General features: G+C 37.6%; 1 protein-coding gene across 9 annotated transcripts in view; it reads left to right on the top strand.

Annotated features, from left to right (window-relative positions):
- Positions 1-24,135, top strand: part of RIMS1 (regulating synaptic membrane exocytosis 1) — a gene marked incomplete at its 5' end in the record, with an annotated part of 308,320 nt that overhangs the window by 274,614 nt on the left and 9,571 nt on the right. For all 9 annotated transcript variants that reach the window (XM_082048664.1, XM_082048671.1, XM_082048670.1 and 6 more), the window contains one exon: positions 23,885-24,026. In XM_082048664.1, the coding sequence (XP_081904790.1) occupies positions 23,885-24,026 (142 nt within the window). The remainder of the gene's footprint in view (positions 1-23,884; positions 24,027-24,135) is intronic.

The following is a 24,135-nucleotide window of genomic DNA, read 5'->3' as shown; positions in this document are numbered from 1 at the left end:
GGTTTAGTTTAAACTTCTGCAATTCACCTGTTCACTGTGTTACAGAGGGGAATTTCCAAGTATTTGCTAGCATTGGGAATTTATCTCTGCAAGAACACTTAACATTTACACATGAGCTTCCTTGTCTACGGATACCTCTGTTTTGTTATCTGAAATCTGCACACTTTGCAAATCTTTTCCTTAATGTTAGATTGTGTGTACTTGAAAAGTACCTTTTTGCAGCCTAGCAGGAGTGTGGTGCTCCATCCTGCAGCTCAGTCATTAGGCTTGTTTGGCTGTTCAGTATTATCTCTGGGAGAGCCTTTCCTATCTAGGTTGTTATTTTTCCCAGTGCAGGCCATTAGCACTTGTTTTGTGTAGTGCGGTGACCTATGAGGACAATGGCTCTGTTGCACGAAAAGAGAACGGGGAGCCACTGACATGAAGATGGATTTCTCTTTTCAGCCAATCTAAAAAATGTCTGTAATGCAACAGTGGGGATGGTGACGGTGCCTTAGGGACAGTGACAGGATCTGGGCTCTAAACCTGACACCCTGGCAGCAAATAGCCCCCCGCAAACCCAGTAACAGCTCCGTGCCCATCCCGCCTGCACCCAAATGTCACTGCAGCAGGAGGGGGAACTGAACCAGCGGGTGAACAGTCATATTCAAAACAAAGAAAAGGCCCTGATTATTTTTGTAAGAGGAACTCTTTGTTCTAGTAATGATACTTAATTCTTTGAAACTATTGAGTGAATGTAAGCATGTTCTCTTTTATTTACTGTTGCCGTCTAGCTGAGGAATTCACTACCCTTAATAGAAACATAATTCAGTTCCAGTTACTCATCTTCCAAAAGATTTCCTAATAAGGGCTAGTATTTTCAAACAAAGTCCCGACGCTCTGTTGAGTTAGTGTTATGTGTGACTCTTTTCCTTTTTCCCGAAATATAAATTTTGACTGTGTCTCCTGTTATGTAGCTGGTTGACTTGTACTCAAAAGTATTCATTTGCTTTTCTGTCTTTTTGCAATTTCTCCCTTGATTTTCTAACAGACATATTACTGCAGTTATAACTAAAGACTGTTAGTGTTACCGTTTTTGTTGAATTTTTGCAGATTCTCACACTATGGCCTTTTCCTTTATACTTTTAGAAAATGTAACACAGAGTTTCAGAGAGCAGATCAAAATATATTGTAGAAAGAGAAATTTTGAAACCTGGCCAATAAATTATAGTATTTCTTTCAAACCATTTATGCTATTATTTTTCCCATGTAACTGAAGAATTTGCAAATATTTAAAAAATATTTTAAAACTGAGATTTTCTTTGCACTCTTTTCTTTTACAGAACACCTTTAATATTTTGCTTCCTTGCTTGTAGCTTCAGTGTAGCTACAGTCAAGGAAAAAGTGGGTTGTTTTGATTCCAGGACAGTATTTAAAATATGAGTATAATATATCTCTAAATTCATTAGGGGCAAGAAATAATTTCATCTGAATCTTTTAAAAAATAAAACTGACTTTTAAAAATCTTGAAGTATTTTTTCATAAAACATTTATAAAAATGGGTGGTAATCATACGTTTGCTAAGATATTTGTGGTCTGAGTTTTTTTAAAAACTGCATTTAGCTGAATGCAAAGAAGCATTAGATTCAGAGGCAGTATTTTAATCTTATTTAGCAGTTTTTACATGTGAATGTGAAGATGAGCTTTGAGGGATTTTTCAGGGGTTTTTTTGCTAGAATAGAACTGTTAACAATAGAATCCAAGTGAAAAGCAGTAAACCTAACCTAAGACAAAAAGGAGGATCCACAGGTGTTTGTAAGGGATTTTCAAGGATAATAATGATAATAGTAATAAAGCTTGCTGTTGTTATTGCAGCTGATGATATTAATATATTTGTAAAAATCTAGATACATACCTATAATATAACTAACAGTCTGCATAAATAGTGGCCTTTAGATGCTCTGAATTGTGTATTATAAGTAATGAAATATGCAGAACTCAGTAAAATTATGAAAAACTGTTTATAGGATTTTTTAAATACAATTTTAAAGTTTTTTTGCAAGTCATTAAGTTGGATGAAAAATTATTTCAAATTTAACAACTTATGATGTCCATCTTGAAAGGATACAATTCATTGAAAGGACACAATTCAGCTTGAGTATTTCCTTAAATATGAACAAATATGAATGACGTTTTAAAATAAAATGCTGACAGCATTGGATAGAGCAGGTATTGGTTCACAAGACTTTTCAGCGTTGCTGAATATCTTTTTTTCTTTCCTGAAAAAAAGCATTCAGCTGAAACATTTCACCCAGCTTTGCAGAGCCATGTTGGTACCTTGTTTCCCCTCTGCATATATTCCCCTCTGCATATAAACAGAAGAGAGTCTGGGCAGCAGCCACCCTGCACAGAATGTCCTTTCTCTGAGCACACCTGAGCTACAGTCCTAAAAGCAGCTCCCTTCTCCAGGACTCTTCAGAGATCATGAAGGATGGTTTGGTTCAGCTGGCCAAGACTCGGGTCACAGCAGCATTGCAGGACAGGAAGGGACGGATGATCAATGAGGACGGTCACTGGCCTTGGTCCCAGATGCATCAGTCTGGCAGCACATCTGTTGGCCAGGGCTATGGGCTGGGCCAGTGTTGACTCTGTTTCTGAGAAGGAGCAGCAGCCTAATGTAAACTGTGTGACAAAGGAATTTGACCTCTGATTGTATAACACTTATTGCCCAGAGTCCTCTCCATTCTTTACATAGCATATAAATTAATTTAATGTAAGTAATAACTACTTCGGCAAGTCTTAAAATAGAGCAAAGATAGAAGAGATGAAAACAAGCATATTGTATGACTTGCTAGTCCTGACTTGCTTCCTGCCACCCTGTCTGATACACAAAGAGAAGGGAAAAAGGGATTGAGGCACCCAATGAATTTCTGCATCCACTTGCATGTCATGTGTGAACGCTGCTCGTGAGCAGTGGGTTTTATCCCATGGAAATAACTCTCTGTGCGTATGAATGACACTCGTCATAACACACCAGGTGTGATTGCTTTTTTAAGGAAATCAATCAGAGACTGGTGAGAATTTCACAGAGGTTTATATTTGAAATGCTTTTTTATTTTTACACCATGTACTGGTATTTCAGGTGTTTAAATTAAACTTTCAGTGATTTTTAGGCACTCCATTTTACTAGCCAGTTTGTTGCATCTGCTAAATGTTCTTCAAATGGCCAAGAAAAGATAAAGAAAAAAACACAGCCCAGGAAGTTAGAGGTGTTGGGATCTCTAAATGATCAGCATGTTGTCAAAGTGCAAATATTTTTACCAAGTGTGGCATACTTTTACAGTTTCATCTGCATTTTGAATGTTGTGCCAGGTTTTATTTAGTTTGATAAGCATGCAATTTTTAGAATATGATGGTCATATAACTTCCAAAAAGGGATGAGTAGTGTGAAATGTTAACTTTGCTTAAATCTATATTGACTTATATTGCATTGTTAGGTGCTATGTATATCAGCTATTTCATATAACTTACTCTAAGTCATGAAAATACTGTGCAATATTGAAGTTGAATTACTGTTTCCTGTTTTACTGACCTCAGTATTACTTGGTTAGACCTCAGTGAACAGTACGTGTTGCTTCTACATATCCTTAGGTGTCCGTTGGAAGGTTCATCCCTGAACTTGCTTGGATTTACTAAAATTTGACAGTCCGTTTAGATTCTCAGTCTGAAGTCTACAAATATTTAACTGCAGTGTCATAGACTCAAGATATCCAAAGAACTGAAAGAGTAAACTACAGTATTTTTTAATGATCTGTTGTGTGTTTATCCTCATAAGTTACCCGAGAATTGCCTTGAAATTACTTAATATTTATAAAAGTCCTTGATGCTCACAGACACACATATATAGTTTACTTCATTTACCCATATAGTCATTTTTCATATTGCAAAAATGAGGTTTTGGAGCCTGATAACTTCAGAAACAGTGCTTTGCAAGAAATTGTAGAAATGAGATATTTCTCTTCCTGGAAGCTCTAAAAGTCTGCAATGCCAGCAGAAATTCCCTGTTTGGTGAAAGTTTGACTGGTCAGAATTGCCCACCCATTCCTGCTAGATTCTGAAAAAGGCAAGATTTGATATTGCTGAAGAAAGAAACCAAGTCAGAGGAGTCTGTTTGAGAAGCTGATGTGAGATACTGCCTCTTCACACCGTCAGCACTGAGGAGAAACTTGCTCTCCACCCTTGGAGCACCCTTGCTGCCTCCTGTCCAGTTTCCTCATGGCTTTCAGCTCCTGAGTGCGATCGGACAATAAGGGGGTTAATGGTGGCTTTTGTGTCTTTGGGATAAAAATCGGTGTCTAGGGAATCCATCTATTTGTAATGATTTCTTTGGTCTCAAAACAGAACTTTTCCAATTGACAAGTTATCTTAATGCAGGTCCATGCAAATGGATTTCCTGTTTATAAAGCAGGTTAAAATATCTGAAAAGCTCTTCCAGGGAAGAATCTCAGGGCTGCTTTTTGATTAGTTTTGCTTTCACATGGCGGTTGATGGGTTTATTTATAGCTCTGCCATTTGATTAGATTTGATGGTGCAAAGTGTTCTCTCAGAGCGTGGCCAGACTGAAACACTGAATTAGGTATGGATGTAACCTAGGATTTATGTATAAAAGTAAATCAGTTTTACCCATCACTCTTCCTTTGAAAATTATCCTACTAACCATCTTTTCTCCTGCCTGAGCAGCTCTTCTCTAGAGTTCATGGTCAGGGCAGGGTGGGGGGATTTCTTTGACAAGACTCACCTGCTATCTTCAGCCTGGACTCTAAGTGACTAAAATGTTAATGGGGAAGACGGTCAAGGGGCATAGAAAACAAACTCCAGGGTATATACACAGTAGGGCTGGCTTGTTTTTTGCATACTTAAAGTACTCTGTTTAGTATTATTGATAGGAAAGGAATAATTTACTGAGAAAACATTTTGATGGAGTCAGTTATCTTTACCTTAGAGGCATACCATGTGAAGAACCAGATTCTTCTGCCTAGGTAGAGGTACTCCATAGCACTGTGGTCACTCAAGAAAGGTCACAGACAGGATCCAATTTATCTAGTAACCAAATTCTTTTTCTGGCATCTCGCTAATGACCCTTGTGGCACACAACCACTCCAAGGGCTGGGTGTGACAGAACTGAGCTGCATTTGTATTGCACTTATTTCTCCTCTGATGTGAAAAAAATTACAGTTCTGGCAACAGACTCATATCACAACTAGAAGAGAGCTATCATCTCTAGCACGTGTTGGAACAGGCAACTTTGATATATTTATGCAGGGATTATAGTGCCACATCAGGACTTAGCTCTTAGAAGATGAACCGTTGTCCTTGACTGAGGAATCCAAGAGAAAAACTTACATAGAAGGTGACATTCTGTTGCTTATGGGAGATCTTTCATTGCTTTACTTGCAAAAAAAAAAAGAAAAAAATGGTCAGAATAAGTGTGTGTTAATAAGTATGTATTAAATATCCCTTAGGTAGCACCAGTGAGTCATTCACTCTCATCTGAGGTGGCCTCACCTCCATTTCTTTTTTCTGGGCCCAACCAGCTGTTGGGCTGTGTGTCACCTGATGGCATTTCTATAAGGACATGATGCTGAATGCAGTACATAATGCATAGGGTGGAGTTACTAATGATACAACTCCCACACATTTTCTCTGCTTCACATTATGAAAAGCCATTCAGGAAATTTTCCAAATACAGATTAACTGCTCAAGGCTGAAAAAAAAAAACTAACTGGCTCACTGAAGCGCAGTCTACACTCAGATCTAAGTATTTGCAATTCAAAAATCTCACTATTGCAAACCTTCATTAAGCCACATTATTGGTGGTGCTGGAAATAACAGGAGTTCATTTAGGAGCATTCAAACCTGTACCCAAAGTTCTGTTATATTTATCAGTTTTTAGAGAAGAGTTGTTTCTAAAACAATGCATTTGACCATTGCACTACATTTCAAAGCAATTATTAAACTAGTATTGGACTAAGACAGGGATTGTATTTTCATGTTCGCTGGGGGTAAGACCTGAGGCTGCATCTAGAAAGACTTGAGTACAAATCTTCCAGACACTAATTTCCACTGTGGCTTTTCTCTTCAAGGAATCCCATGTGTCCATGTTCCTCACATCATGCTTTTTCAATACACCTGTATGGTATGAGCTGAGGATTGGGGAACAGAGAGCAGGAATGCTCCTCGTAACAACTGGAGAGTCACCGCTCTTCAAAGAAGCAGACCAGGAGCTGTAATCACAGAGTGGGATTAGTCTGAGCAAGTGTAGGTGTCCACAAAGTAGCTGTCAGTTCATCACTACAGGCTTTCTCACCAGCAGAGAGAAGCGTGTGCTTCTGCGCATGCTTATCCCTCCTCGAGTAAATGTCTGAAATAGCAAAAATGAACTGCACCATAAAATATCTGTTTCTCTCCATAGGCTATAAAAGGAGCCTGGCATGACATGTAAAATTCAGTGAGCTGGGTCATACATAGCCTGTGCACAGCACCCTTTATTTGTGTTCCCAGCCCCTGCCTTGGCTCCCCCTCAAGGCAGGTGTTAGCAATGGCATCAGCTGCCCCGGCCCTTCATCTCAAGTGGCTGAGTCCTCCAAGGTTTCCTGTTGCCCCTCTTACAGAAAGGAGAGGCACAGAGCAGAGGTACATGGGTAGAAGAGTTCCTAAGAAATGACCCAGCTGCTGAGCTACACAAAATGGACACTTTCTTGTTCTTGCAGCTTGGCAATGCAATAAGCAAACAGTGTCACAGCACCAGGTTTGATCCTTATCTTGCTGTATGATTGCAAAGTTCAAATTACAAATACAAGAGTGCATTTGGCACACTTAAAATGAAATTACACTTTTTTCAATAGGGTGTGTTTTTTCATTGGTATGACTGTCTTAAGTTTTCCGATGTTATTTTTGTAGATCAGATAATGCCTTTACTGAGATGGAGTAATTCTCTACCTCGTAAGTGGCTTCTCTCATTTGCTCTGCTAATTGCTCAGCATCCAAAACAGCAGCGGGATTTGGTTGCACATGTAAGGTTTTTCAAAGTCTTTGTGTGAATGCTAATCAAGAGTTACATTTATGTGCACTTCTATTTTATATTTTTGTATTAATTGTTTGCATGAAGGGAGCCATTAATATGTTTATATTAAGGACAGTGAGATTGTCAGCCTCAGAAGAAAACTACTGCCATGAAAAGCCTTTAAGAAGCACATTGGTTAATTGTTTTAAATGTGATCAAATCAGAATAAGGGAAGGCAGTTTTATGTCTGATGATCTCGTTAAGTATTTTACCTTTTCTGACAAGCAAATGTCATCATCAAAACTAACACTGTAATTGGTATAAACCCTTCCAGTCAAACCAAAATTTGAATAACCATGTAAATGGAAATGATACAATGAATTGTAATTTTATTGTAACTCTAGTTGCATTCTCAGCACAATTGTCGTGATCCAAGCCTTTCAAATATTGTCATCAATCAAGCAGAGTATGTAATAACAGCATTGTCCTGTGATACCTTGTTTATGATAAAAAAGTAAGTACTTTCACTAATAGTATTATTTTTTTTTAATGTACCATTAACAAAAATATTACTTTTTTCCATGATGTGACACTGCCAGTTTCTAAGAGCTGGGAACACAATAATGCTTTTAGTCTTCAAAGGGCAATTGGAGAGCTCTGTGCTGGTGTAATGAACAATGAATATGCATAGTTTTAATGGGAGGGGTGTAACTTTGATGTGTTAATGTTTTTATTAATACTATGCTATTTTACTATTGTATTACTATTACGTTTCACATATAATTACAAAAAGCCTGGTGCTGGAAGAGAGAATGTATTGGGACAACATGTATTTCAGTTGAGTTAAAAGTGAAGAAGAGAAGCAGTGAGGCAAATCACATCATCAATGGATCAATGATTGATCCCAAAAGAAGGGCTGAAAGATGTCAGTTTAAGGCGACAGATATGACATCTCCTGGCCTCCTTCTCGTCCTTTACTCCTTGTTTGTGTCATGTGGTTCCCATCACTGCAATATTGGCAGTGCTTACAACAGAAGTTGTGTACCACAGAGAAGTGGGATCATTGCTCTTTCATAAAAGAGCTAAGAATGAGATGAAGTTTGAACCTTGAGGCTTTGCATCACATCATAGCATGCCTTTTTCACTTAAAAACCTTCCTTCTTCCTACAGGCATGCTAGTCAGCATGATACATACAAAAGTAGTTTCTCTTCATGCGTTTAAAGTTCTCTTTGTTGGTAGGATGTGCTTATTTTTAAGAAATCAATTGCTCTTGAGAGCTTGGTGATGAAAAATCCAATTGATTTCAAGGCTTAAGAATTTGGTAACTCCATAAGACTGTTCTGTAGAATAAATGGACAAGCTTTTAAAGATTTTTTTTTTCGTGTTTGTTGTATGAAGTTTCCTCTCCTCTTCAGACTTGCAGTAGTAGTATAGTGATCATTTTGCAATTCCAGCTGGAGCAAGGACTGCTATGGATACTATGTAAACATGTACTATTGAACTTTCCTTTGTAGTGCCATTTATTTTATGTGCTCTTAATTTATGTTCTGACTTTTATAGTTATCCCAGTCCTCTTTAATAGTAGCAGTGGTTCTTTGTTCTTTGTGTTGTTGGCAGTCATAGGCCTTAAAGCATATTACAAAGGAACGGTAAGTGCCATTGTCCTGTTTTATTGAGGAGCAAACTCCAGGATTGGAAGTGACCTACTGAAAAAATCTGTCTGCAGAAGAACCAGGACCTCCTAAAAACTTATGACTGTAATTACAAGATTTAAAAAAAAATAAATATTTGTGTCTGTTTAAAGTACCTAGGAGCACATTATAAGGGCTATATTAATTTCATTGAAATGGTGCTGGAAAAGAAACAACCCAGAGTGCCCACAGAGTGGGCATGTATATGTGTGAGCATGTGTGTGTAAGCTTTAGTTAGGGGTATTGTTTTAAGCAAAGATTCCATGGGATCTTAAATGTCCATACATTAAAGCATGACTAAATATCACGTGGTTTAACATGTTTAATAATGGTTACAACACCAACAATTACAGCCTTAGCTTTCTTGAAATGGGAATCTCTGGCTCAAAGCAATATAATGTTTGACTCCTGCAACATGTTAGAGTAGGACTCACTTCTGTCCTGTGGGATATCATGTGGGTTGTTCCTACAGTCATCCTTGGCTTCATTTAGCATCTTCATTTCTTGTGTCCTCCTAGTAAGAATGTTTCTATTTGGGAGATTTCAATTAAATACCCTCCCAGGAAGAACTTGCTTTAAAGGTTAATGTAGTATATTATTTTCTGCAGTGTAAAATGACCTAGATGATCAAGTAGTGGTACCTGATAAAGACATATTTTAGTGATATTATTATAAAAGATATGTTGACCACAGGCTGGGTCAGGATTTCACTGTAAGATCCCTAAAATCTTTTAATCTGGTGAACTCAGTTAACTGTGAATATATATGAACAACTCATTAACTAAATTGAAATAATTGCAGATAGATTCATCCATCCCTGGGTAGCCTTGAAAACATGTATGTTTATACTCATATCCTGTTGACCATTCTTTCAGCTCGTGTTTTGTACTTAAGAACAGAGCATGGTGACATTTCTTGTCTTACTTGATGGCACAGTGCTGAACAAGATCTTTTATTCAGCTTGCTAGTTTTTCTATATAAATCATAGCTTATCACTGTCATAAATGACCTTTACAAAATACCTGAAAATACTGGTTACCTGCCTTGCTGAATAGGTAGATGGCATAAGAGATCACTGGAGTGTATACCAGATGTTCTCCTTTCCCTTTGTAATTCTGAAGAAAAGCAGACCAGAATTTCATCCTGATTCTGGGTTGGTGCTTTATTTATTATTGTGTTGTTGGGTTGAATAGAACAGAAGAGATTATATACTCATGGATTGTGAGTTATATTAAAAACTTACTATTATTTTATATCAATTATATCCTAGTAGCTAGGTAATTTTAATTATTTCAGATTCTCAGGCACCATTGTGCTGGAACAGGATTTATAGGAGAGTTGACTTTGATTTCTAAAATGCATTATTTTCCTCACTGTTGAAATACCATATTGTCACACTGCAAACACATTGGAAGTTTTATTTCAATACGATGCATTAAGTATCCAGACGTGGGTGAGGCCCAGTCCTGTGTGTGTTTCACAGGGAATAATCCCATGGAGATATGAACATGATGATCTTGGACCCTGGTGAAAATTCTGCGTGCTTTTGTGGATAACTATGTAAGCCATAAATGTGAAGGAGTATGTACGACATAAAAACCACTTCTTGCAGATATATAGGAACAGAAAATAATCAATAGGACCATGCACTTTGGATTTTATTTGAATTACCCCTACTTTCTTGTTTAGTTCAATACAGTCAATGAGCCTGTGTAGCCCAAAGTTCCTCTGAAGATGTCAGAAAGATGTATAGAAAAGCTAAGGCCTTTAAGAAAGCTTTGTTCTTCATTGTGCATCTTTCTCATTCCCAACTTGGCATACGCACCGTGCAGTCTTCAGAGAAAGACCACCACTGGACAATGGTGTGCAATCTAGGGTTAGAAAGATTGCTTTTAGCTAATTTTTTTTTGTGGAAGAAAACATAAATTATTCTAAGAACTTTCCCGTGTATATATTGGAAGTTCTTGACTTGAGAGAAATGCCTTCAATTTTCCTCTAGAATATGTTCGTTTTGTTAAAAATTAAATATATGTATTTAACGCTGAGGAAAAAAGGAGATATTGTGAATATATAATCTTTTGGAAACTGTATGCAATCAGGCACATTGTATGAAATAATTATAAAGTAAAATAATTTTTAGATTTGAATCATCTTTCAGTGACATTGGCTCCTGTTGCCACTGAAATGTACATCAAAACTCACTTCAAAAGAAACTGGAGATGGTCTTCATCACTAATGGATGGGGTAAATCCTGTGATTGCAGTCTCCTTTTCAAAAATATCCTCTTTCTAACATGCTAGTTTTGATATTTTTCATAGTCTAAAGATGGAATATTTAATAACATATAATCATTATTATTTAAAGGCTTCAAGATAGTTATACTAACTGTGTATCTTACTTAAGCTTGTTGAAAGTCACTTCTATATGGTTTCTTATTCTGGCAGTAGCTATATCATTTAACTTATCAAGGAGCTTCCCAAACTTTTTCTTTTGTGATATTTGCATGCTCTTTATGTCTCCTTTCATTCTGATTTTATTACAAGGTAACTGCCAATTAGATAGTTTTATTATGTCCATCTAATCTTTACTTGTTCAGGATAGTAATATAATTTCTATAAAAATGAGCCAAGGTTTATGCACATTTTATTGTTTCTTCTTTTATCTCCAATATTCCATCATGTTAGATTCTGTTGTACTCACGGAGTTTTAAAATCTACTGTATTAAAGAGGCTATAATAATTGCATGTTTCCTTAAAGAGTATTTCGTAATGACAGAGCAAGATAGTGTTTTGATCTTAATTTTCACCTTATGTGATTTTGATTCATATCTTGGATGGCAATATTTTTTCTGTGCATATATTGTGTTTAATCCTTATTTTCACAATGTCTTACCTGCATAGAATTTACCTGTCTTATTTTTGACTACTATTTAACTGTCCATTGCTATTTTTGTAGCAGCCTGTACTCAATAACAGCTAACCTCTCACAGTGTGAACACACCCTGGCAGCAGCACTCTCATTAATGACCAGAATAATCCTAAGCAGCAAATAGAGCTTTATCTGTCAGTTCCAAGGAAAAACTACTATCTGAAATAATTTGTGTAATATGCAGATAATAAGAGATTAGTGCATCTGTTCCAAAAAGCCTGACCTTCAAACCATTAGGTCTGCAAGATTCAAGCACTATGGTGTAATCCTGCTATGAAAGGCAAGTTTGTTTTACTTTCGTATTTTATGATCTTCATCCATGAGCTAATATATATTGAAATCACTGGAAAGATGTAGTACTGCTTGGCTTGAGATGTTCTTTGCTAAGAGAGAGACAAAATTTACTGTAAAAGGCAAGTTTCTATTTAACCGATAGTAAGCCTAGGAACGTGAAAATAAGGTTTGTTTATTATATTTTGATTTTATTCTGTGTACTTTGGGGAGACATCTTTCTATATGCTATCTGCAAGTAAATTCAGATTTTGAAATCTGTGGTTCAGCCTGGCCAATGGATTGTTGTGGAGTTTCATGTTTGTTTTTATGGTGTAGATTTGAAAGTTTCCCTTCATACTGAGATGTTTGATTTTCTGCTACATTTTCTCATTTTCTTCAGTGCCAATGTTCATATGCATTTTTTGTTTTCCAGTTTATTTTGAAATCTCTTCATCTGTGATAGGTTTGTCAGTGCCACCTATATCAAAACAGCAAGAAAATTTAATGTTAAATCTCAACCTATTCTTTTAGATAATATAGAAGGAGAGAAATGGCCTGTTAAATACTTCTGAATTATTTGAAGTAGCTTCATATTGTACTGTAATGTACATTATTAACAGAGATGGAGCAACCTTTATGGATGTTGTATTATTATTTCAAGAAAAGTGCATTCAGTCATTGAACTTGCTACTATGCTTGCACTGTTGCATTCAAAATTATAGTTCAAATAACCCTGTGTTTTAGTTGGCATAGCAGTTCAGAAGTGGTTTCACTTCAGAAATAACTAGAAGTTTGGGGGAGTTGTTTTTTTTTCTATAGAGATAGGCAATATTAGCACCATTTCATTTGCTTTTTTCCATCTCATCCTGCCTTGTGGTTGAGAGGGCTTTAAAACTGGGTAAACACTTGCCGCCTGCTTAAACATATTGGCTGTAATTCAGATGCTCTCAAATATTCATTTATAAGATATGGCTAACTCTCTCTTGTGCTTATATTTTTCATAGCTTTTTATCATGTTTGCAACAGATTAGTTATTTGAGAAATCTATTTTCACTCAAGCGAACAGTTGCAATAAAGAAATCGCGCTTTGTAATGAAAAGTTAGCATAATTTACCAGAGAAGACACAGAACAACTCTTCCTGAATCGGAGCCCGTTCTGCCTGGCATCTGCTGACTGTTGCCTCATCTCCTTTGCCTTTGAGAAAGGCAAAGCCTTTCTAAGCAAGGTTTGCAACCCAGAAAAGACAGCTGAGAAGAATGAGAAATGGGCAGCCATACAGACCTGTAAAAAATAAGCTGGATTCATTTTTAATGGCAAAAGGCAAGGTGTTACAGAAAATCCTGCTCTCTTGCATCTCTCCCTATTGCACAGTATTCAAAATGATACTGATGCTGTGGCAAATGTCTGTGCTGGCATCTCTCTGTGGCACAGCTGAAACTTTACATCTTGTCAGTAGAGCTGTATATTTGATAATGAACATAAACCAGCAATATTGGATGCAAACCTTATGATTTTGTAGCAGAGTTATGCCAGAGTACTCATGCGGGCAGTTTGGCTGAACGATCTGTCTCTAAACTCAGTCTTTGTATACAGTTGTCCACTTTCAATAATATAAACACAAAGGGAACAATTATATCTTAGAGTTATGCAATGTTTATCTAGCACAGATCCACTGTCCAAGTCCATAGGTATTTTTACATGCTGACTGCTGTAACCAATGCAAACCAGTTTGAATGCAATCCCACAAACAGCTATTTTAAAATAGAAACATTCAGTGACTGTCTCGCTCACTACTTACCTGTCTTAACTACTGCTATGGATAAAGAGCTGATTAAAAAGATAAGTTTTGCACCAGGATCATTGTTAAGTGGATTTGAACTGACCAAACCAAGGAGCCTCTTCTGAGTTTGTAGCCTTTCTCCTGGCAGCTGTTTCCTGGGCTGACCTCGAATGTGAGGGGATAGATCCTCACGTCATCGCAACACATCTGCCTCGGGACTTCATATAGTCACATTTAAAACTGCATTCAAAAGTACTGCAGAAGAAATTCAAAAGCAGAGTAAAAGTTAACAGAGGTGCTTTGGCTCAAAAAGAGCACAGCTGCCTTTTACCGTAGCTGAAACTTCAGTGGGATCACTGATGGTGATACAAGGTACAGCATTGCAAACAAAGTAACAAAAACAACATGCAAATTTGTGTTTACAAATGTAGAGAGTTTAAACGAAAGTTTGGTTTAGGGTGCAGTACTTTGCAGGCTGCTCAGAGAAAAATATTCTGTAGAGAGTCGGAGCCAGAGGAGCTCAAATTCACTCTTCCTGCAGTGGTCGAGGAACAAGCCAAGCTTTTGGTTGGCCTTTCTGTTACAGATCCAGAAGAACATATCAAACAGTTATAATACTGGAATGGGGTTTTGATTATACAAATAAGAAATACAAGGATTGATTTTTCTTGGGACTAAGAGAAGGAGTGTAGAAGAGGAAAAGCTGTGATCGAAAGGGGGGGCTTTCTGGGAGACTATGGCATGAAAGCCTTCCCTCCATGGGTTTTTTTATTCAAACTTTAAACCTCTGTTGATTTTCTCTGAGCAAGAGCCTGAGTAGGAGGGAACTTCTGTACAGTTGATGTAAGTGTAGCACTTTTTGTGTAAAACTGCTCAACATGGCAGGCTGGTCTCGGCGCCTTTGCCCTGGACGTGCTGAAGGGATGTCTCAGGAGGGTGACGTGGAGGCATCAGCAGCTACCAACATCAGCATTTCATTCCTACCGTGGCATTGTATAGATCTCTGGAAGACGGATCTTTCCATTTAGTTGCATTTTGCATGTTTAATTTGTTTAACATACATCATGAGAGACCTGCATACTGCATGGCTATGTATTTTTCAAAAAGGTGGTAAGCCACCCTCTCTGTGGTGGTCTGAACAGGAAAATACAAATTACTTTAACCGTTGCACTACATAGGAAATCTGTACCTATGCAACAAAAACAGGTGGACATTTTAGCATAGGTGTGACATGAGGTATACTGCATGCCTATTGTGGAGGATTTTGAATTTGTTACTCACCTATACAGTATTTGCAATTGTAAGTCCTGTTATTTGCTTATTAGCTGAAATGCACATTATCATTTGTGGCATTTTTCTCATTAATCTTTTTATGATACTTTAAATAATCAAGATCGACTGGAGGGAGATTTATTGCATGCATTTTTTTCCCCCATTACAATTATTTTTGAAATAATTTTATTCTTCTTGCTTGACAAATGCTGAGTCATTTCCCTTCTGCTTTTTATCTTTAATCAACCTGATATCCAAATTCACAATGTACGTTAGTTTAGGTGCCTCCTTGCTTTGCAAAAGAGAGAGAGAGAGAAAGCACATCAGTCCCTACAATGCTGGAATGCCAAGTTGATAAATGTATGTTAAATTAATTGATTCCTAACCAATTGCAAGAGGAAAGCATATTGCATTTTCGAAATAAAGTATCAGAAAAACTGAACAATTTGACATGGAAACAGCCATATGGCAAAATCTGTTTCCTCAAAATGAAGTTTAAAGATGAAAGGAGTAATTCAGTGATCAATTTCTGTTTTCAAAATGCATGCAGGCACTTGGGAGGCAGTGACGCTTTAACTCTAGCAGGCTCAAGTCCATCTAAGACAGTAATATCATTAAGATTTTTCTGTAGTGTAACTGCAATTTAGTATTTAATGCTATTTTGATGCTTTCTCAACTTTGCAATATTTCAGGTGGTTTTGTACTAAAATAAATGCAGAATGAGTCAAAACCACCAGGACAGAGAAATGTGTTTCTGGGTTTATCTGACTCTCCTCATCCAGTTCTGAACAGCAGTGTTAAAAAAATTCATTGACCAAGGTTGCCAAGAGTATTTTGTGCTCTTCTCTACTTGCACATCACTAGAAAATGCACTGCTGACTGAATTCTTTAACCTTTTGGCAATATATTATGAAGTGCTAGCTGGCAGGTAGTTCAGTACTTTTTTTCACAGCAAGGCCCTATAATGTAATCACAGTTGTAAAAGGAACTTGTGAGTGAAGCAACTTGATCATTCCTCGCAGCGCTGCGGTGCCAAGTGCTTACAGGAGAGCGAGGGAGAGGAAGCACCAGGACCCAAGGGATTTATTCTACCCAGAAACAGCACGAGATATTTAAACAAAGGTGAAGCTGCTTTAGGTGCTGTCTGCGTGCTAAGGATTATATCGTAGCCGATGTTTAATTTTGCTTAAAGCAGAGGTAAGCCTGTATTTTCTGTGTGTTGCTGTGATGAGCCTGCGTATTAGTCTGATTTAACAGCATGTGTTAGTCTGGGGTGGTAACTTTGCAATGCTGCAACCACTGAGGAAAAACCTGTATCAGTGTGATCCTCCCTTGATCTGATCCACCAGAAATGGCCTCTCAAGGCAGGTTAGTAACATCTTTAAAGGGAAATATAATACCTACCTGGAGGTGCTGCTAGTGGTAAAATACAACTTGAAGGGCTTGAAAGTTGCAGTCCGAACAAATCGAACTACAGAAAAGGTACATAATATTCAGATCTGTTAACAGGATGCTAATTGTTGTGAGAAAAAGGAGAGGACTTTCTTAAGCTGTAATGTCTCCTGAGCAGTATGCTGTGCCGTTAAATTAGGGCTGAGTTATTATTCAGAAACTTTTTAACTGTACAAAAAGGCATGTGACATCTTTTTCCTAGAAGATGCTTTGGCACCAATGGTTTTGACAGTGTTTCAATTTACAATTTTTATGGAAATTATTAAAAGAATTAGACTTTGGGTTGCTATTCTATACATCACATAGTTCTCAGGAAACTTTTTGAAGACACATAGCAATAGTAAGGTTTTTTGTTAGTGATGTTGTATAAATTGTCTTATTGGTAATATCCTCTTGCAAAACATTGTCTTTTACTAATCATGCTGTAATTTCATGGGTTTGATAATAAATATTTGTATTGGTGAAGACTCATATTTTTGTCCACCGTTTCAGTGGACAAATGTTCTCACTGTACTATATGCTACTTCTCTTCTAAGGGTTGTCTGGTAATAAACAAAGTTGTAATATAACTCTGTGTTATACTGTAAAAATGTTACTGTTGAAGTGTTCTGAGCTTCTTGTTTTGTTCCATCTCACTTTCTCCTTCAGACTGACAAATCCAAGTGTATATGGGAAAATGAGTGCTTGAACTTTTATAAACTGTTTATATAGTAAATAATTTGTTGGAAACATGACATCGTTGTTTTGCTAATTGAATTTCACTGAAATAGGCTTTAAGAATTGAAGAACTAGGCATTTATACCTATTTTCAGTTTCATTTACATATTCTGCTTTCACATAGCTCTTTACATATATTTGAACAAGGTAATTAATATGCTGTTATTTCATATGTTTATAAAGAGTGTTTAGTGCAATCCCAGCAGTAAAAACTCATTACCATGTATCATCACTGATTGCCTCATTTTGGCTGACAGTTGCTCATTTCACTTCATTGCAAGTATGTGGACAAAACTATTAATTTAAAAATCTTTGGACAAAAATACTGATAATTTTAGAAGCCATAACTAAACTTTATTTTTTTTAACAGATACCCTTGCTTTTAAATTAAGTGTGCCCTGGTTAGGCACAGGTTTTCTTCTCTGACATGAGAAATTCATATGTATCAGGTTATTAATACAAAACCGCATGCTTCTTTTTACATTTTTCATTCTCAGTAAATATGCCCAGGACCATCTCTTTTTAAGGAGACAAAATTTGTAAAAGCAGTTGCTTAAAGTTTTGAGGCTATCTTCAGGTAGTAAATAATAGCCTGATTTTCAAGTTATTGTTTACTTTTTGTTACGAACATGGATCACCCTCCGTTCTTGTCATTTGTTGTCAAAGAGTTATTTCAGCTTTGCAGAAGTCAGTAGGAGCTGTTGGATAAGTAAAGTTACTTTCCTTTGAAATCTAAGTGCAAACTGTTAAGCGTCTGAGTTTGCAAGTTTGCTTTGCAAGGAATAACACAGTCTGTAGCTGAGGTTCTGCAGTGCACTGGCTAAAATGCCGTGGAAGCATCAATATAACCATTAACAGCATTTCAGTAAAGTCACCCTTTGTTAGGATTCCTGCTTTTTGTTCCTTTGTCTGCAAATATGTAAGAAAAAAAAAAAAGTATGATGTGTAATTGCACTATCAGTTTTGTATTATCTGAAAATATTTATTGGGAATGAAACTGGTTTGCAAGCTGAATGTGTGAATTTATAAATACAGTTATGAGCTACTGTTTTTCCAAACTTCTGGAAAAAAAAAATACATCTTCATAAATTATCTCAGCTGAAAAGGGTGAATATTATTTCTAGAAGGTTTTGGTATTCATAATAGTATTAAAGTTGTCTGTGGGTTTGTTTTAATAAATAGAAGTGGGGAAAAAGTACACGATATTTTATTTTTTTATTTTAAACCTCAGGATCTAACACCACAGAATAAAAACAACATTCTACTTTCTTTGAATACATTGTGTGATAGTTGGAGGAAATATTTAAAAGACCATTACTGCAATGTTTCAGATGTCTTTTTATAAGCAGCTTTAGATATTGAGGAGAGTATAGCAGAATACACAGAATGGAAAATACAGTGGAGCATTGCAGGATATAAATGTAGGAAAAAAATGTATTTAAATGTTGTATTTTTTGTTATTTATCTTCTGTCTATAGTCACTATGCATTTTCAGTCTTTGAGATCAATCTACCGCTGAATTAATCTGAGGGATGTACACATGTAGAAGAAAAAATGCTATTTGAACTATGTCGTCTTTTCTTTCTGTGTTTTAGGTCTATTAGCCAAGGGGCGCTTTAATTCATGTGTAAATATATTTTGTTGTTGTTTAAAAGTGCTACATGCGGAGTGAGTGGGATGCTGCAGAACTTGTAACTCAGCAAGTCTCCAAGCAGCCAAATTTGAGGTTGTAAATCAGAAAGGACCAGAAGGAAATTTACCCCTTGGCATTTCTGTTTTGTAATTCTCTGAACTGAGGATGGCTCTTACTATTCCAGCTGGCATGATCTTGTTGTTGTCTCGCACAGTCAGTGTGCAAACCCACAATATGGTCAGAGTCCTGCCAGGTTTCAGCCAGAGCTGGCCTGGAGCTGCAGTCCTTCTGGGCTCTCTTTGGATGCACAAACAGGCCTTATACCGTGAATTATTTGCCCTTTAGTCATGCGATGACATTGAGGATTAGTCCCCTTCTTGTTATCCCTTTATTTGTGGATTTAGCTTTGCTCTCTAGAGTGTTCTTTAAATCAGTGATGAATTTTCCATGCCACATACCCAGGTGCTGCATGTGTGTAAATTTGCTTCTTTTTTTGGTGCTAACCAAGAAGTTGCCCTCTCAAGGCACCTCTCCTTATAGGCAGTACATAGAAGACCATGTCAGGATTGTCTTCTGCAGCCCCACAGAGGTCTCTCACGCTGTCCTGTTGACTAAGTCACCAAGTTTGTGTCCTTGCATATTCTTGTATGTCCCCAGCTTTGTTCTGTGGCATGTAATACACACCTTGGCATCACAAGATAAAAGCTTTACTCCAGTAGGTCGTGGCACAGCCCCTCCTGTTATTTCAGACTTTCTATACTGAAACATGAGCAAAATGTAGTAATTGGCTCCAGGCACCACATGGAGCTCAGAGGTAAGGCAAGCCAATGGTGATGCCATGTGCAGTCATGTTTTTGCTAAGAGCAGTCATGGACACAAGTCATTTTGGGCCATTCGTCCTGGCATTGTCCTCTCTGAATTGGATGCCTTTAGAAATGTAAAGCCTGCCTTGAGATATCTGAAGCAGACTGTCTTAATTCTATAGATATTATCATTGACCCTTTCCTGCTAATATAACTCCATTGTCAATAGCGTTTTGCTCCTGGCCACTATATTTGAAGGTGATAAGAAGTACAGAATTTGGGGAGACATCAGTTACATTTGATATTTTGTACATCATCATTACATACATCTAGATTTCCATTAATTTATTTTTGTCTGAGAAAACCAAAATCAGAGACCAGTTTCTTGTCAGAACAAAAAGGAATCACTATAGGCTATATTTATAATAGGTAGACTGAAATAGCACATTGCACACACTCACTGGTGTGTTGTAGCAGGAGTGCTACAACAAGGCTTTTGATTAATTACGAAATGCTTACAAGCTGTGTATATTTTGTAGCTGCAGACGTCTGCTTTATTATCCTTTTGCATCAGTTATTAAATCTGCAAAAATTATCATCACAATTGCTCTGTAATAGTTTTTGCTAGCTTGTACCTGTTAAAGTATGTGTTTACATGCAATTTATGCACATCAGTTTGCACTTCTGCAGCAGAAAACCTTACACAATTGACACAGCAGACAGAAGCATACAGACCATTTTTCCCCTAAATGGTATTCAGTATAGAGACAGCGTCTGCACAATGAATGTAGTGTAATTTACACATTGCAGGCAAATAACTGTAACATATTATTTAATTATAAATATCAAACTAATAAAAATGAGGAGCAGGACCAAGCATTCTCCAATAGATACCCAGACAAAAGCAGAAAATCTTCTCAATATATCATAGCATAGAGTATTTTATGAGCTTGTACTGTTCATATAAAGACAGCATTCCAAAGATATATGCAGAACTGCTAGAGTAAAAGTAATACAAGATGAAAATCAAAAAAAAAAACAAACCAAACCAACAACAATGAAAAGGCAAAACATTCTAAAGAGCAGGAGGACCACTGGTAGTTGTTCATATCCTGTATCTCATTGTGCAGCCAAGGCAGGATTGCAAGTTGTGCCCCAGAATGACTTCACGTTACCGGGGCACCTTTAGAAACAACAGCAGTTCCCCACTCAGCTGTGTGCAAACCAACCGCCCTCCCTCACAAAACTGGGTTTTGCTGAGAGGTTTACAGGAATACACCAACAAGATAAGCTGTTCTCATTACTTTTTGTGCTGTAAGTGGAAGAAAACAGTATGATATGCATAGCTGACAGAGTAAAACTTCCAAAACCCGTGCAACATGTGTTTCAGTTCTTAGTCATGGGCAAAAGCAATTCCCTTTATGCCATAAAACTCTTGACGTATTTTACCATTCTGTCTTGGGTTACTTTTATGTTATATTTCTGATTGTACTGCAGAATACTTATACTGAATTATAAAATGAAGTATGCAGGAGGACTCTAGTCTTCCCAGGAAACATTGTAGATATTAGTAGCACTTATAAGAGGAGGCAAAGGAATTTTTTTTTAATCTTCAACCTGGAAAAAAAGTTGACCAAAAAAAAAAGGTGGAATTCAGCACAATAAAAGAAACCGATAACTTGAAAAATATTCAGGAAAATATAATCTGGTATTTGCATCACAGCGAGACAAGCTTGTGGACTTTCTTATGGCCATGCATGAGGATTCCTACTAAATGGTCTACTCATTTAAAATCTGTGGAGCAAAGAAGCTTGTTCAAGCAGCAACATGGAGGTTATCCACGATAATACCAAATTACTCTTTCAAAAAAAACCCACTTGCTCTTTTCAATCTCTACTGCGGCTCAGAGCTAAGATTAACTTCTGTGATGTAGTCAATGGATATTTTTAACAATGATTATTTCTGTCAATATGTTCTTCATTATGCTTTCCCACCAGCCTGGCTTCTAATCCCTAAATTTCAGCACCCACCATGTTGTCCTGGTGGTCCAGAGCAGCATGTCTTTCCCAATTTGTGCCAAGGTCATGATGATCTTGTAGCTCCCTTTACTGTGTCATCCGTCCCATTTCCTGAGCCATGAATGCTCACAGGCAACTCTGTTCAGCTGCCCACATTTCAGGCTCTACCATATTATATCCTTCCTAGTTATGCTGTCTAATCTGGCTTGCTCCAGAAAAGAAGGCAGAGGGCAAACCACCTAACCTCACACGCTTTGTAGGAACAGATGGAAACAGAGGCACTTTCAGACAGGTCCCAGCAAGAGAGAGAAATGCACAAAGCAACGTGTGTGGCAAATGCTTAGCTACTGAAAATGTGAGAATCCCACTTTGGTGTAGGGCTCTGCGTGTGGGTTATACTTCCTAGGCTGCCTTTTGGTTCATTTTTGGTGCTCAAGCTTACCTTTCAGCATTGATATGCTGGACAAACCATCTGTTTTTAAAGATAAAGCTCTGATGTAAAAGGTAGCATTTGATTTTCTATATACAGAGTCACTAAAATTCCAGCAAATACCTCCCACAGCCACCTGCAGTGTCCCAGAGTGGAGCCTGGTCTGCTGATGTACCTTGTCTGCTCTGCCTCACGTTCCACAGCACTGAATTGTGTGTTTTCAGCTGACCAAGGACTGGCAATTTGGATGTGCTGCAGTGGCCCACAGCAAAACCTCAGAGTTGTTGGCCTCAGAAGGGAGTAAAGGGTCTCTGGAAGCAGCTGATTTCTTCCAGTCAGAGGCATTTGTTTCTCTGCTCCTAAGTGGCCACAGCTAAACAGCCCCTGGTCCAGAAGGCTTAAGGGGAAAACCACAGAACCTTTCGCTGTGGTGATGTCTCTAACCCCAATATATGAATTCTTTCTTTTTTGCTTTGGCCATGTTTGCTGTCTATCATCTGCTAGCTCCAAAGATGTTACTGTGATAACTCAGGGGGAGCTGCTCTGCCTTGTGATTTCTCCCTGCCCTGCACCAGCTCTGGGGACCCAAAGAGCAAGGACCAGCTCTTCTCCACAGCCTGGGCAATGGGCAAGCCTTGTGGAGGCTACCAAAGCCATAACTTCTATGCGAAAAGAGATCCAGATCTGTCAACTTCAAACATCAATGATGTCCAAGTGAAACAGGAAAGTGAAAATTATTTCAGAGCAATTCAGTCTCCACAGCAGGTGGAGGTGGAAGAAACATTTACTTTTTCAGATGCTCCCCTGAAGAGACTGTGAAAAGGAAGCACAGACTTTGCAAAGAGTGAAGGAAGGAGCACTGAAATAAAGGGACAAATGCAGGAGAATCTTTTTGTAAATATTTTGTAAAATCTACCTACTGCGTCCTGAAAGAAAGTAATGTTACCCATTGAATGACAGGCTGAACTAAATAAAAAAGAACAGGATACTCAGTTTGAAGCCAACACACGCTATTACATCACACAGAGACTTTGGTAGAAGCATTTCAGTTAAAGGTGTTTGAGAACAATTACCATCATCTACAAGTGTAATTTCTACTACGTGACAGTGGAATTCATTGTAGATCGGCCATTGCACCTTGAGCCCGTAACCACCCCTGCAAAGGACTGGAAGCTCTCCTTGCTCAAGGGGAACACGAAACCTTTCAGGTGGAACTCAAATTGCATTTTAAAGAATGTGTGATGGAAACTTTTCCAAATGGATCAAATCTTTAAACAGTTTCACAAGACTGACATTACCCTGTAGTGTTCAGATGCAAGCCCAGACTGGTTACTTTGAGGAATTTATGTGGTGAAAAGCAATATTTTGCTGAGTCACAACATACTGTTTTTTGATACTAGGGATTTTAGTGCTAACATTTTTCTGTGGAATGCATGAAGGATTTTTTTTCCCTCTTTTTTTTCTGTGAGAGTTGTAAATTCTTTTGTGGTCACCCAACCTAACTAACAAGGTGGCTAGAGACACCTTACCGAGTATACGGTTAGCAGACATGGTCACAGTCATCCTGTCTACACTTGAACTGTGTGAAGGTTATTCATTAAAAACCTAATTTCTAACAGTTCGCCCTAATGAAGACCTTCAGTTTGCAGCCCTTTTAAAGAGAAGCCATTGCCAGTTTGCAACTGAAGAATGATGGAGATTCTTTCTTCAGTCAGAATAATTGTTTAGAATTATTAAATAGTAATGGTCAAGTCAGATCACTGTTCATGGGGGAAAACTGCAAGGAAAACTGCTTTGCTCTAAGTTGTCATTCTAACCATCACTTGTTTTTCTCTGCTTTCAGAAGCTGGCAACAAGAAGCTAAAGAGCACGATACAGAGAAGCACAGAGACAGGAATGGCAGCAGAGATGAGAAGTCGTATGGTTCGACAGCCAAGTCGGGAATCCACTGATGGCAGCATAAATAGTTATAGCTCCGAGGGCAAGTAAGTGGCATTAAAAATATCAGTAATGTAGAAGTTTCCTGTCTTTGTGAGAAAACTTGGGATCCCAGTTCTGGCTGAAGGGGATAGCTCTGTGTACAGATTGTTTCTC

Source organism: Streptopelia decaocto (assembly GCF_964273445.1).
Source record: "Streptopelia decaocto genome assembly, chromosome: 3".
In the NCBI taxonomy this organism is placed as follows: Eukaryota; Metazoa; Chordata; class Aves; order Columbiformes; family Columbidae; genus Streptopelia; species Streptopelia decaocto.
This window is presented reverse-complemented; position numbering and strand designations above follow the sequence as displayed.